Genomic DNA, 13,362 nt, shown 5'->3' with positions numbered 1-13,362 from the left:
GTCAGCTTGGCGAAGTGCCGTAAGCGACGAGCATGTACGGCAGCCGTTACACGAATTCCTTCGGGCCAAGCGACGAGCAGAGCATGCTTGATGGTCCAGCTGGATTCTGGATTCTCGATTCCTGATTCACGATTGCTTTGTAACAAAATCTCTTCTGACTGCACCTTTCATTCTGATCCCCTTCATCATCAAATATCACCCGTGCCCTCCTGATTCCTCCCTTGGCCGACGCTTGCTGGATTTGGCTGCACAATCAGCATCCATCCGGTCCCGTTGTTCCGCTCTTCCTTCCGGTCGCATTCGTCCTAGTTACCATCATCGCCTATTTTCGCTGTGCTCGACTCACTTTGCCTTTTTGCAATCTGGAACGACGTTTTTCCGCTTCCATCTATTTGGCACCTTAGCTTGAAATGGCTTCGATCCTTGGCGTCGGCCAACAGGGCCTCAACTTTTCGCGATCTTCTGCACCATCGTCCCCCTTGATCCCGCGTGACTCGGCTCTTGGCAAGGTCTTTTCGATCGTCGATCTCACCCGGCTACCTTCGCTACAGGAGGCGGATCGCACCACGGTCGTTTTTACCATCCTCGCCGTCGTGGCTACGCTTCTTCTCGCCGAGCAGTACACGTATCAGAAGAAGAAGGCTGGTCTCCCAGGTCCCAAGTGGACCATCCCCGTCATTGGCAAATTTGCCGACTCGCTTCACCCGACGCTCGAAAAGTACCAGGAGGGCTGGAACTCGGGTCCGCTCAGTGTGGCCAGCGTCTTCAACATGTGAGTTGAGTCTTGCGCCGTCTTTGGGCAGCTTTGCGCTATCACCGTTTCACTTGCTGACACGTTTTTTTTCTCTCTTTCTTATCGCTGTGACCGCATCTACAGTTTCATTGTCATCGCCTCGTCCAACGAATATACTCGCAAGATTCTCAATAGCCCGACCTACGCCGAGCCATGTCTCGTTGCTTCTGCCAAGAAGGTGCTTTGCCCTGACAACTGGTAAGTGTTGGCGTATTGCTATTTTTGCGAGAAGCGTTGCGTTGCTCGATGCCTCTATGTGCATTTTCAAGCATGTCGGTGCAGCTAGCGTGCTTCTTCCGTGTAGTGCGCTAGGATGCATTTCATAATCACTTGAAAAGTCGGAAGCGGGGCGAGTGCAGACGCGCTTTGATTCGGAGCCGCTTTCTCTTACCCCGCTGTTCTCAGACCCCCACACTTGCTTCCGATTGAAATGAAGCTGAGCTGACCATAAGATGACCCTGTTCAACATCATTTGATACGCCACAGGGTGTTCCTTAACGGCAAGACGCACGTCGACTATCGCAGGGGCCTCAACACGCTCTTCACTCGCCAAGCCCTCGGTATCTACCTCGGCATCCAGGAGACCATCTACAAGCGCTACTTTGAAGAATGGCTCGCCGACACCAACCCCAACCCTCAGCCCTACATGATGAAGTTCCGTGACCTGAACATGGAGACCTCGCTCCGCGTCTTCTGTGGCAACTATATTCCGGATGAGGGCGCCAAGCAAATTTCGGACAACTATTGGCTGATCACGGTTGCGCTCGAGCTTGTCAACTTTCCGTTTGCTTTCCCCGGAACCAAGGTGTACAACGCGATCAAGGCGCGCAAGACTGCGATGAAGTGGTTCGAGCTCACGGCTCGTGAGAGCAAGAAGCGTATGGCGGCAGGCGAGGAGGTCACCTGCCTTACCGACGCTTGGATCAAGGCTATGGTGGACGCTCGTTTGCAGAGGGACAACGCCGATCTGGAGGCCGAGACGCGCCGTGTGCTGCTGCGCGACTTTTCGGACCGCGAGATTGGCATGGTTTTGCTTAGTTTCCTGTTTGCTTCGCAGGATGCCATGTCATCTGGTCTGACCTACCTGTTGCAGCATGTTGCTGACCGACCCGATGTTCTGCGAAAGGTGCGCGAGGAGCAGTACCGCGTGCGTGGCGATGACATCAACGCCGCGCTCACGTACAATGCGATCGAGCAGATGGAGTACACCAAGGCTGTGGTTAAGGAATCACTGCGAATCAAGCCGCCTGTCATCATGGTGCCTTATCTCACGCAGAAGGACTTCCCGATCGACAAAAACTACACGGTTCCCAAGGGCAGCATGGTGATTCCCAGCTTCTGGAACTCGTTGCACGACGAAAAGGTATACCCACAGCCAGACGAGTTCAAACCCGAGCGATGGCTCGACGAGGCTGACCCTGCGAACAAGAGCCCAAAGAACTACCTCGTGTTTGGCAGTGGTCCTCACTACTGCATCGGACAGCAGTACGCCAACATGCACCTTACCGCTGTGCTCGGTACGGCAAGTGTGCTCATGAACTGGGAGCATGAGGTGACTCCGCTTAGCGAAAAGGTCGAGGTGATTGCCACCATCTTCCCTAAGGACGGTGCTAGGATCAAGTTTTCGCGCCGTGCCGCTCCTGCTCCAGGCACTGCACCCGAGGTTGCGGCTCGCGCCTAAGTCATCAAGGCGCACACAAACGCGTTGGCCCGCTGCGTTGCTACTGCCTTTTTTTGGCTGGTTCTTGACCAAGCGCGCAGTAGAGCTTTGACTGTTAGACGCTTTTATGTAGCTCGACAAGATCACTTGTAATGCAAGTTGTACATAATACAGAGAGCAAGAAGCATGAGAATGAAAGATGGGATTCGGACGGATACAAGTACAGACGGTGTGGAAGGAGGATCGAAAGAGTTCAACGTTTGATACTAGCGCTGCGCGTGTCGAAGGCGAGTGTGTTTTGGGCGTGGAGGCGTAGAGCTGCAAACGGGTTTTTGGTATAGGCTGGATCCGAGAGGATCAGGTTCTGACGTTGCATTTCGAGGGATCTGTTGAAAGAGGCCAACGTGAGTGGATGAGTAGGATGTCGTAGCGATTCGTGATTCGGAGCGGAGTCAATACCAAAGAAACTGGCTGGTGGGGTAGGGTAGGGTACATACAGTGCTTTTTTTCTTGCTTTTTCGGTGACAGTGGCGTCGGTTCTGGCGAGTTGAGCTCGCACAAGCGGATAAGTCGAGGATGAACGGATGTTGTCGCTGGATGTTTGGGGATGGACGTCGTCTAGGTGCTCACGATTGTGCATATGCAGGCTATGATGTGCGTGGTGATCGTCGTTTTGCACATGGTGAGCGAGCTCGTCCACGGCGTCTGCCAGGTCTTTCAAGCCAGTCGTGTTGCCTGCCAAGTGTTGGTTTTGCTTCCGCTTCTGCCGTCGGAGCGCCGACTTTGACATCTTGGCATTCGGAGGTTCAAGATTGAGCAACGATGTGCGAGAGGTGCCATTCACTTTGCACACGAGCTCAGCGCGCTTCATGGCACGCTTGGCCGCCTTGGTGATCTGTGTCGGTTGTGCAGCGAGCTTGGGTGCCGAGGCGGAAGAACGAGCGCGTATAGCGGCTGTTGCTGAGGAGCCAGACTTGGCGCGCGGCGCTGAACGGCCTTGTATGCCCTGATCCGCTCGAACCATGCTGTAATCGAAGAGCGTATGCCAAAGTGTGATGTGGTTGACGACGAGTTTTGACCAACAGAGCTCGAACAGTTTTGGTGTGCAACAGCCATCAATCGTCAACGAATCGTGAACGAATCGTGACTGTGGAGAGAATCGAATCAACAGCGCAAACTTGCTTATTCAGGGCCCAAAAAAGAAAAATTGGATCGCGATCAATTGGTGGTGGTCCCGATCGACCGATGGAGCTCGGAAGAGGCGTTGCGAGAGAAACGAGAGGAGGTGCGTGAAAAGCCAGGCGGCTCGTAAAGTTGCACACACACCGACACACACGTTTGCATGCGCCTGTGGCAAGATTCACGATTCACGATTCACGATTCACGATTCACGATTCACGATTCACGATTCACGATTCACGATTCACGATTCACGATTCACGATTCACGATTCACGATTTCCAGGAAATGTGGAAAACAGAGAAAAAAAAAACTCCGAGTGTTAAGAATGTTAACGACATGCACTTGACACTTTCACGTTTTCACGTTTGGCAGAGATAAGTCAAAAGCCGAGACCAACACTCGTCACAAGTGTTGACTCGTGAGTGTGACCTGACCCAAACAACACAACAGAACAACAGAACAACAGGCACGACGTATGAGGCTTCAAGGCGTGAGCGTCGTTTCCTTCCCTATCACGCACGACGTATCAGAGGCTCGCACTCGTGACTGACAGATTGCGGTTCTACGCGACGTACACACATTCGTCATTCTTGATTGGCAACCATCAATCGTGAATCCGACAGTCGTCACTCAGGCGAGAACCACACGCAACCCGGCGGTTAAACAAGAGAGCATAGTCATTGAGAGCGTGCACAAGATCAGAAAGCCGTGGCTGGTGAAACGATGCAAGCGCTGCCAAAAACGAGGCGCAAATGCGTTCACGCGCCCCGCTCACGCCGGTAGCAGCACTCTTCGCTCCCCACTCCCCGCTCCGTTTCCGCTTGTGTTTGTTTCTCGTGTGGCGATCAAATCCTTGCTTCCTTGCTCGCCCACAACGCACGCACGCACTTACTGTACCTCCCGTCTCGAATGCATCAGCTCAACGGTCGAAACATCCAGCTTCGAACCACAAATCATCCAAACTTGCTGCAATCTGCGCTTGCCCATTAGTCACCGGCCGTCGACCATTCGTGATTGTTCCTGTCCACTATCGCCCTGCCGCCTCATAAACCTCGTCGGCTGCCAGCTCCTGTCGCGCATATAGCCAATCCTTTCGGTCGTCTCCTCACGCCAAGAACTCTCAACTCCATCGTCAACTCAACTTTCGGGCGAATCGAGTGGCCACGCAACTCGTTTTGCCGCCGTGTGCGAGGCGCGAACCAAGCTGTGCGACATCCGCAAAGGCTCTGCTCGTCTTTCCACATCTGCAACGCCGCATTCGTGATTGTATTCTCTCAGGACCCTGCTTCGTCACGCATGTCGCTCGCCAAATCTTGAGATCCAATATCTCGATTACTGCTCAGCTCTAGCTCCACTTGGCTCTTGGACTCTTTGCAATCCAGATCGGTGTATGTCCAAGCTTGATCTCATCATTCTTGCTTGACTTTGACGCTCAAGACCAATCCACTTTATCGGCGCTGCATGGCCACGCTTCCCAACAGCGATGGTGGGACCTTTGCCTTGCCTTCCGCGCGACTCTAGCTTTTCGGACCTCGAAGGAATGCCTTCTCGCCTCAGTGACGATGCTCTCTTTCGCCACCAAGCTTCTCAGCCACTACAATGGGTCGACGACTTTGCCAAACACTCCGATGATGAGCTTCTCACAACAGATACATCAGGTCCAGCCACTCCTCCTACCTCGACCTCTCGTAGTCCTACACCTTTGGTGGTCGCATACTGCGGCACCGAACCCAAAAACGTCGCCATAACTTGCGGCGTCCGAGCCTGGACCAAACACCAAGCTTATGGTGCCAGCGATGCGCTCGTCAAATACGCAACTGCCTCGCCACTACTGCCCCAACAGGTTGCAGAGATGGTCTCAAATCTATCGGTTATCGCTCGTGTCTCGATCAAAGCTGCTGCGTTCTTTATCGAAGTCATCCTCGAAGCCGTCAAGAACAGCACTGGCATGGCGCTCGGCATCACTCGACGTGCTCTCATCAGTGCAATCGGTACGGCTAGGGCCGTTCATTCTATCACCTCGGGCGAAACTTGGAATGCAAAAGATACAGGGCGATCAGAGCAAACCACTCCATCTTTTCTCAGCATCCTCGACAAATATACTGCCGTGGGCATTTATCTCATACACCATGCCTTCACGCTCACAGAGCTTTTTGCCATGGGCACCTTTCAACTGGTTGGCGGCACACTCGGTGCAGGTCTCGCCGCCGCGGACGAGTCGGTGCGTACCATCGACGGCATCTTTGGTTCCAACGAGACATCTCGTGCGCTTGCTTCGTTTATCAGCTTGGTTCGCAGTGAAGGCCGCGATGATCCGCGCTTTGCCAACAGTAGCACCGTCTCCATCCTCAACAAGCTCACCAAAGCTGTCACGGCGTTTGCCGTCCTTCAGAATTCCACTTACAAACGCAGCGCCAAGAGCATGAAGATGCGCGTCATCTACGACTGCACTGTGCTGGGACAAGTGGAAGCCAAGAACTGGCGCTCGCTCATGGTTGGCTCAGGTAACTTCATCCGTGCTCAGCCCTCCGCTTTACTCGCAGCAGCATCTGAGCGACTCGAGACAATGTCTCTCCGATCACCGCCTCCCAGATCCGCTTCGCTCCTCAATCCCACAGACGACCGTTGGCATGCGAACTCGAATGGCACCAATCTTTCCTCGTCCAAGTCCAGAGGTTTTCTTGGTGATGGTCTTTGCCTGACAGATGTCAACCATTCCCCCTCTTGGGATCACAAACATGTACCCGCAAACATGGCCGATCTTGCCATGCAAGCTCATGTCGCTGCTGACGATGCCTCTTTGATGGCTGATCTCGATTTTCTCGTCGGCGCCGACGACGACGATGACTCACTCGACGCTAGTCTCACGGATGAGCAGCTCCCGCCACACTTGCGTCGCCAGCTTCAAGTGTACACTGATGACCAGCTTCGCGATGGAATCGTGCTGCGCGACGAGTTCCAGGGCGAGAATCCAAAAAAACACTTTCGACGCATCCGCAAAACAAACCGCGCAAATGGAAACAGAGAGACCATATACGAGATTACAACCGAGATTGTCGAGACCATCGAGACCGTCACGACGATCGAGGAGAGAGCAACATTGTTGCGGCCAGATGCAACGCCGGACCAGGAGTTTACACATAGAAGCGCACTGGTGCGCCCGGCATCTGCGACACCAATGGCAAGCCCCGGCATGCTCCACCGCCAAGTCACCAGCTCCAAGAGCGGCACAGAGACGCGGTCGATCTTCGATGGCGGTACAGAGACCAAGCTAGAAGAGGACCAAGAGTGGTGTGAGATCCGCACGACGGGTCCAAGGGGAGCAATCGACCGTGTTCAACCTAGTTCGGCCTCTCTTGGCGTCGCGGCTGACGAGGAAATGAACATGCCAAGCGCCTTGACACTCCCAGAGGCCCCGAATGGCCATCACTTGTTGAAGAAAACCAAGGACGACATCTCGTCGAAAGTGCCCGTGGTCTTCAAGACGATGACCAAGAAGCTCACTCAGAAGCGCAAGACGATTCGAAGAATCCAACTTGACAACACACACGACGGCACAAACAGCGCGGCACTAGCTGACCCTCGTCTAGCTTCTTCTGGCTCTCACAGCGCGCGTCGTTCAAGAAGCCCAGAGACGTCTGGCATCTCTTCCGTATCCCCGGTCAGCCCAGTTCTCTCTGCCGTTCACGCTTCCCCTGAGCCGGCCAAGGTGACGGACAAAACTTGGTCGCAGGCTAAGAGCAACTCGAATCGGGACTCGTCCACTAGTAAAGGTGTAGTAGATCTAGGTCGCGGGCTTAACAAGGTTCTTCGTCGCGCCAAACATTCGTTCAGAGGCGATTCGTCCCCGGAAAACGCTGCCGCTCCAAAGTCTCAGCCGCGCAAGTCACATGACATAACGCCTTTCGTCATGCAAGTGAGTTCGTCATCATTTGGCAGCGGCTCAAGTCATGTGACGCCAGCGTCACTTGCAACTCCACTACGGTCGCCTACGAAGAGCAAGCGCTTTTCGGGAGCTGATTATGGGCCGGATCCCAAGGCGATCAAGCGCAACGTTAAGGCGGATGCCGCCGAAAAGATGGGTGCGGTGACAAAGGAGTTGCCCTCGATCCCACAGCGGGGCGCGTCTTGCCAAACTCTGTTCCCGGCTGAGTCGGTACGAGCGTCTGGCATGTGTTCGACACCGAAAGCATCCTTACGCGAGAACAAGCGACGCAGTCGAGCGCCATCGATCACGTCGATTCGGTCGTTCGCGTCGCGCACGCACGTGTCGAGCCTGTCGGCACCGGCTGGCACCGATAACGGAAAACACGCCTGGGACTCTACCGCATTCCCGCAGGCGCATCTGGTGGAGAACCTGCGTCGGTTCATGCGGTACTCTTCAGCTGCGTATGGTCAGAATTTCATGCGAATCTTTGGAATCGGAAGCCTGGACTACTTTTTCCCGGACACGAGCAAGCATCATGCCAATGTATGGGCATTTGCGCATCACGTTGGCATCCCTGTTGATTGCATCCTTCTGAACAGCTTTTCCGAGCCTCAGCCGTTGTTCACCGAGCAAATGTCTCCACTGGTCAACTATGTCGCCGTCGATCAGGCAGCCAAGGCGGTGGTGCTCACCTGTCGTGGCACCATGGGTCTCAGCGACATTCTGACCGACTTGACTTGCGAGTTCGAAACGATTGCCGTGGAGGGCGGACGGTCGGACAAGCTGTACCAGGTGCATTCGGGTATGTTGGCTAGCACGCGTCGGCTGTGCAACGAGAACAGCACGGTCATGCAGACGCTCAGACGCGCTCTACAAGAGAATCCTGAATACGGCCTTGTGATCACAGGCCACTCGTTGGGTGGGGGTGTAGCGTCGCTAGCGGCGGTAGAGCTCAGCTGTCCAGCTGAGCTCTTTCGACAACAGGCACTACGCAGAAGCGCAGATACGGGGCAGTATGTCCAACATCCGCGGATATACACGCCGTTTGTGACGTCGATCGACAGTGGACTGCCGGCTGGGCGTCCGATTCACGCTTACGCATATGGGGTTCCTGCAGTGGCTTCGCCCGACCTATCGGCGCACTGCAAAGGCTTGGTGACGAGTATCATCCATGGACACGATTTCATCCCCACATTGTCGCTCGGCATGGTACGCGACTTTAAGAACATCGCGCACGCGCTGAGTGAGGAAAGCGACTCGGATGTGGCGCGCGAAATCATCACGCGCGTGCTGGGCATGTATCGCAAGCGATGCGCGCTACGTGCCAGCGTGGAATTCAAGCACAAGCAAGCGGCGCATCTGGCATCGCTCGAAGCACCGCGTCCACAAGAGCTCGCGCTCTCGGAACGCGAACTGCAGCTGAGTCGCGAAGAACTACTGAATGGCAAGACACGAAACCTGGCAACCGACTCGAACTACACGGATCCGAATCTCCGCGAAGACGAGCTGGATCCCTTCTCGTACTCTTGCGCTGGACGACATGTGCGGCGCTGTGCATCAACGTCGCGCGTCGCGCCGGAGCAGACGGACCACGCGACAGAGCTCGCCGACTGGCTGTGGTCGCTCATCAAGACGATCCGTGCCGACATGCACTCACCCAAGCTCTACCCGCCCGGTGACGTATACTGCATCGAGAGCTTTCCTGTATTTGTCACGCCGCGCATGCAGCCAGATAGCGATATCGTCTCCAACCGCAACCACACCGGCAACTGCGCCCAAGACGATCAGCACACCAACTCCAGAGCCGAAGCGCACAGAGTCATCTTCAGGTTCTGCGAAGACGTCGAGAAGCGCTTCAGCGAACCCGTCTTTGCCAAGAGCATGATGCGCGACCATATCCCGACCAATTATGAGCTGTGCCTGAGTCTGCTCTACGAAAGTGTGATCGAAAACCATGTTAGACAGTAGACGCTAAGCGATGTAACGGAAAGCACCGAGCACTGGAATGTGTTTAGATTCACTCGTGAATGCATGTGCGGCGTACAGTATGTGCAGGAACGGCAAGCCGATCTGCTAAGCGCCACGACAAGGGCGCCGACGATGCGTGTTCAGGACAGCATGCGACGCAGAGCGAGAGAGATATTGCTGATGGTAGTCGCGTCGACACTGGCGGGCGCGGACCATTTGGTATCGAGTAGGGCGTGCTCGAGTTGAAGCCAGATGTGCGACTTGGAGTCGGCCATCGCCGGTTCGTGTTGGTCAAATTCGACGCTAGAGGACAGAACCGCGTACAGGTGTTCGGCCATGCATGTTCTGACTGTCGGGAATGAGTGTGCCAGGAACAACTCGGTCGACGTCTGCAGGAGGCCCAACAGTGCCGCTCGGTGCGAGTCAGGGACGACACGCATAACAAGCGCGATATTGGCGCACAACGTCGCGCTTACCGTCAAGCGCGCGATGCTTTTGATCTTGGCTGCATTCGTGATGCACATCTTGACGAGTCGAGCTAGAATCTCGTGAATGTCAGCTTGCGACGCGCCGTTTTCGAGCAAGAGGTTGACCGTGGAGATGGCAGGGACAAACATTCGGTTATTGCCAAAGTACGCCTTGGCGAGCGTGAACAGGTCGCCGAGCAGAGAAGCGATCGGGTAGGTGGCCGCGGTGAGCGCGGTGAGCGCAGGCCCGATAACGCGCTCGCCCAAGTCGGATTTGGAACCAACACTGATGATGATACCTTCCAGGATCGAGATACGATAGCGTGCGATGACGAGTAGCTTACACAGACGCGGGAAGGCTTGACGTGCATCTTTGAACGTATGCGCCACCATGCCAACCTTCTCTGCATCAGCTTCGGCCATCGACCCAACACGCTCTTCTTCGAAAGGCGTAAAGCAACCCGCGCCAAACGCGTCCTCCACCACATCATACCCGATCGGCCTCACCTCGGACGCTTCATATGCGTGGTATACGGCGAGAACACTCGTTCCAGCAGCGTGACGAACATGATCAATCCTCTCGGCCGCTTGCTTCCACATGCCTGCTACGACTTGTTGCAGTTCTTTCTCCGGCAGCATCTGTCCGGTCTGTCGGCATAGGATCAGAATCTGTCTGAGACCGGCGATGCAGCTCAATCGCACCCAAGAGCCAACGTCGCCGCGTTGATCTGTGGAATAGTCTTGCAGCCCCAACAGCAGTGAGCGCACCGCTTTTTCGAGTAGGTCAGCACTGCATATGGCGGAAAGTTGGGTTCCGAGATGCGTGATGGCGCGCGTGAGGCTGTCGCATGCGTTGCGCCGCACTTCGATGTTCGGCGAGTAAAGCGTCTTGGGTGAATCTGGCGCGCTGGGCCGGCAGAGCAAGATTAGGTGGTTGATGACGCGTTCAAACATAGCGGAATGCAGTTGGTAATCCACCGCGCCGAGAAGGAGAGCGTTGCTCTGTTGTTGTGGCACGGTCAGGCTCGACCAGCTATCGAGCGTCGATTGTATTTTCGAGGAAAGCTCGACGTAAATGCTGACTTCCGAAACCGCTTCGGCGGCGGCGATGTGTACGGATTCTTCTTGACGTGCAAGGGCGAGGTTCAGCACTTTCTCCCACGTCTGACTCTCGGACGGCGTCGAAATCGTGGATGAGGCTGCGCCAGCGCCAATGAGTTGGCAGGCGGCTTGAAGGATAGGCGCTGCGCCCAGCGAGCGCAAGATGCTTGGTCGCACCGAATCCAGCAAGCCAAAGCATCTCTCTCTGACTTTTTCAAAGACGCCAGCTTCGTTCTTGTCCAAAAGCATTCGGCAAGCCCGACACACCTCGGCCAGCGTCAGCAACGTGCCGTGCAGCACGGTATTATCGGATGTTTCTATACGCTTGCTCAGTCTAGCCGCCATGTCTGGCAGAAGCACAGTTGGGTCGTGCATGGCGATACGTGCCACCGCCTGCGCGCCCAGTCGACGCATAGCAACGTGCCAATGCACCGTTACGACGTCGATCAAATGATCCACCAGATATCCTCTATACTCTTCAAACGCAGCCACTTTGAGCGCGCATTCGAGAAACGCATTCCTGCGCACGCTGACAGCGTAAAAATCCGTCATCCTGATCACCTCGATGCCGTGTGGAAACAGCGCGAGTCGGCCGACTGATTCTTGAAACGCTGCGCTTGCCGCACGTCGGATGGAAACGTCTCTGTCCAGCGTCGCTACTGCCACCAATCGTTTGGCCAGATCCAATGCGTGAGGTCGGATCGAGTCTGTGTCGTTGGATCTGGCGAGCGCCCAAACGACATAACATGCTGCATCACGTACGTTGGCCCCCACCGAATGTGCTCCACGTCTCACGTCAAACAGCAGCGCTTTGAGAATCCATGGCAATGCCTCGGATAGCATCTCGGCAAACAGCAGGCCACGCCGAGACAGCTCGGCGAGCGCCATACATGCTCCCTGCCAAGAGTGCTCAGAAACAGAGTTCAGGTCGCTAGCACCAGTGTAAACGTCTGGAACGTTGATGTGAAAAAGCGAAATGATCGCTTCGACCACTTGATTAAGAAACGAAGTGGGAAGACGATCGCAGATTCGAGCGAGTCCCTTGGCCGCGCTGTACCGCACCACAGTATCATTGTGCTGCAAAGCCTCCATCAGGCACGAAATCAATGTCTCGACTTCTTCGGGGATCTCGGATTCGTCTTCATCGTCATCGTCATTTCCATGCTGATCCGAGGATGGGATATTGCTTGAACTAGCGCCAAGGACGTGGAACTTGTTCGCACGCTTTCGATTCCGTGGTCGGAGCAGTTTGAGAGCGACTCTGCCATTGAGCTTGGTTTGATACTTGATGATGAGGCCATTGTTCCTCAGAGAACTGTTGTGAGCGGTGTCGTATTCATCGAGAATGTTTCGGATCCAAATGAAGTTCTTTCGCACAAATTCTGGCTCGCTCGTCTTGAGCACCTCGCAAAGAGCTTGGAAAATTCCAGTAGCATGAAATGGACTCAGCTCTTTGCCTCTGAGCTCTTCCAGGCTCGATGCAAGGAACGAGTCAAAATCGTCCTTGAGCTGAACGTCGTCTCTCTGGAACAAGCGACCCAGCACGACAGCCGCAGCATCGCGCTCCTTCCCTGGACTGGTGATGAAATACTCTGCCACAGCCGCGATCCTCGAAGCAGTCGTTTTCTTTGCACCGTGAGATACTCGATCAAACTTGGCCAAATCGAACGGGATCATGCAGATGAGCGATAACCACAGCAAGCACAAATATCGAAGCTCCCAGCAGCTCGCGAAAGAATCCTTAGCGTCCGCACCTAAAGATTGCTGTAGCTGCTCAAGGAAGGAAAGCGTTGCTGGCAAGTCGGCCACTTCGTGGGGAAAGTAGTGGACGATGGTCTTGTATCCACGGACCTTTGTATAGGCGTATACGAGCTTGCTAAGACGAGCCACAGCTTCGGGTGTCAGAAGATTAGCCGTACTGCCATGATACGAGTTAGTCGCATATCGCACGTGTCGTTGAAGCGATTCGACGGGTGGCGAGACGATACGTTCGAGGTACGGATCGAGCAGATGTGGATGGTCTTGATACTCGTCCAAGATGGCAACTAGCTTGGTGAGCACGTCATCGGCAGGAATGGATGGAGTCACCAGAGCTGCTCGTGCTGATGAGAAGGCGCTTGCGCTAGATGTGGACGATAGCAGTGAGGATAGGAGGGAGAGGTACTCCTCTGCGCGTTCAAAACGAACAAGGTCCTTTTCCTCGACCAAGGCCGAAGGGTCCTCGATGACCGCCTCCACCAATGTCATGAGGGGGTCGAGTTTG

At 54.9% G+C, this 13,362-nt stretch overlaps 4 protein-coding genes across 4 annotated transcripts; 2 read left to right on the top strand and 2 right to left on the bottom strand.

Annotated features, from left to right (window-relative positions):
* Nucleotides 1–410: 410 nt before the first annotated feature.
* Nucleotides 411–2,474, top strand: UMAG_00350 (putative C-22 sterol desaturase; the record flags this gene model as incomplete). Its single annotated transcript, XM_011387942.1, has 3 exons — nucleotides 411–772; nucleotides 878–991; nucleotides 1,280–2,474. 3 exons carry the CDS (start codon nucleotides 411–413, stop codon nucleotides 2,472–2,474), a joined length of 1,671 nt encoding a protein of 556 aa, XP_011386244.1.
* A 232-nt stretch (nucleotides 2,475–2,706) lies between these two features.
* Nucleotides 2,707–3,477, bottom strand: UMAG_00349 (uncharacterized protein; the record flags this gene model as incomplete). Its single annotated transcript, XM_011387941.1, has 2 exons — nucleotides 2,707–2,839; nucleotides 2,951–3,477. The coding sequence occupies 2 exons, from the start codon at nucleotides 3,475–3,477 to the stop codon at nucleotides 2,707–2,709; spliced, it is 660 nt and encodes a 219-aa protein (XP_011386243.1).
* A 1,698-nt stretch (nucleotides 3,478–5,175) lies between these two features.
* UMAG_11346 (uncharacterized protein) lies at nucleotides 5,176–9,531 on the top strand (the record flags this gene model as incomplete). Its single annotated transcript, XM_011388437.1, has 1 exon — nucleotides 5,176–9,531. The coding sequence occupies one exon, from the start codon at nucleotides 5,176–5,178 to the stop codon at nucleotides 9,529–9,531; it is 4,356 nt and encodes a 1,451-aa protein (XP_011386739.1).
* Nucleotides 9,532–9,671: 140 nt separating this feature from the next.
* UMAG_00347 (uncharacterized protein) lies at nucleotides 9,672–13,346 on the bottom strand (the record flags this gene model as incomplete). Its single annotated transcript, XM_011387940.1, has 1 exon — nucleotides 9,672–13,346. The coding sequence occupies one exon, from the start codon at nucleotides 13,344–13,346 to the stop codon at nucleotides 9,672–9,674; it is 3,675 nt and encodes a 1,224-aa protein (XP_011386242.1).
* Nucleotides 13,347–13,362: the final 16 nt, after the last annotated feature.

This window comes from Mycosarcoma maydis, chromosome 1, assembly GCF_000328475.2.
Source record: "Mycosarcoma maydis chromosome 1, whole genome shotgun sequence".
In the NCBI taxonomy this organism is placed as follows: domain Eukaryota; kingdom Fungi; phylum Basidiomycota; class Ustilaginomycetes; order Ustilaginales; genus Mycosarcoma; species Mycosarcoma maydis.
This window is presented reverse-complemented; position numbering and strand designations above follow the sequence as displayed.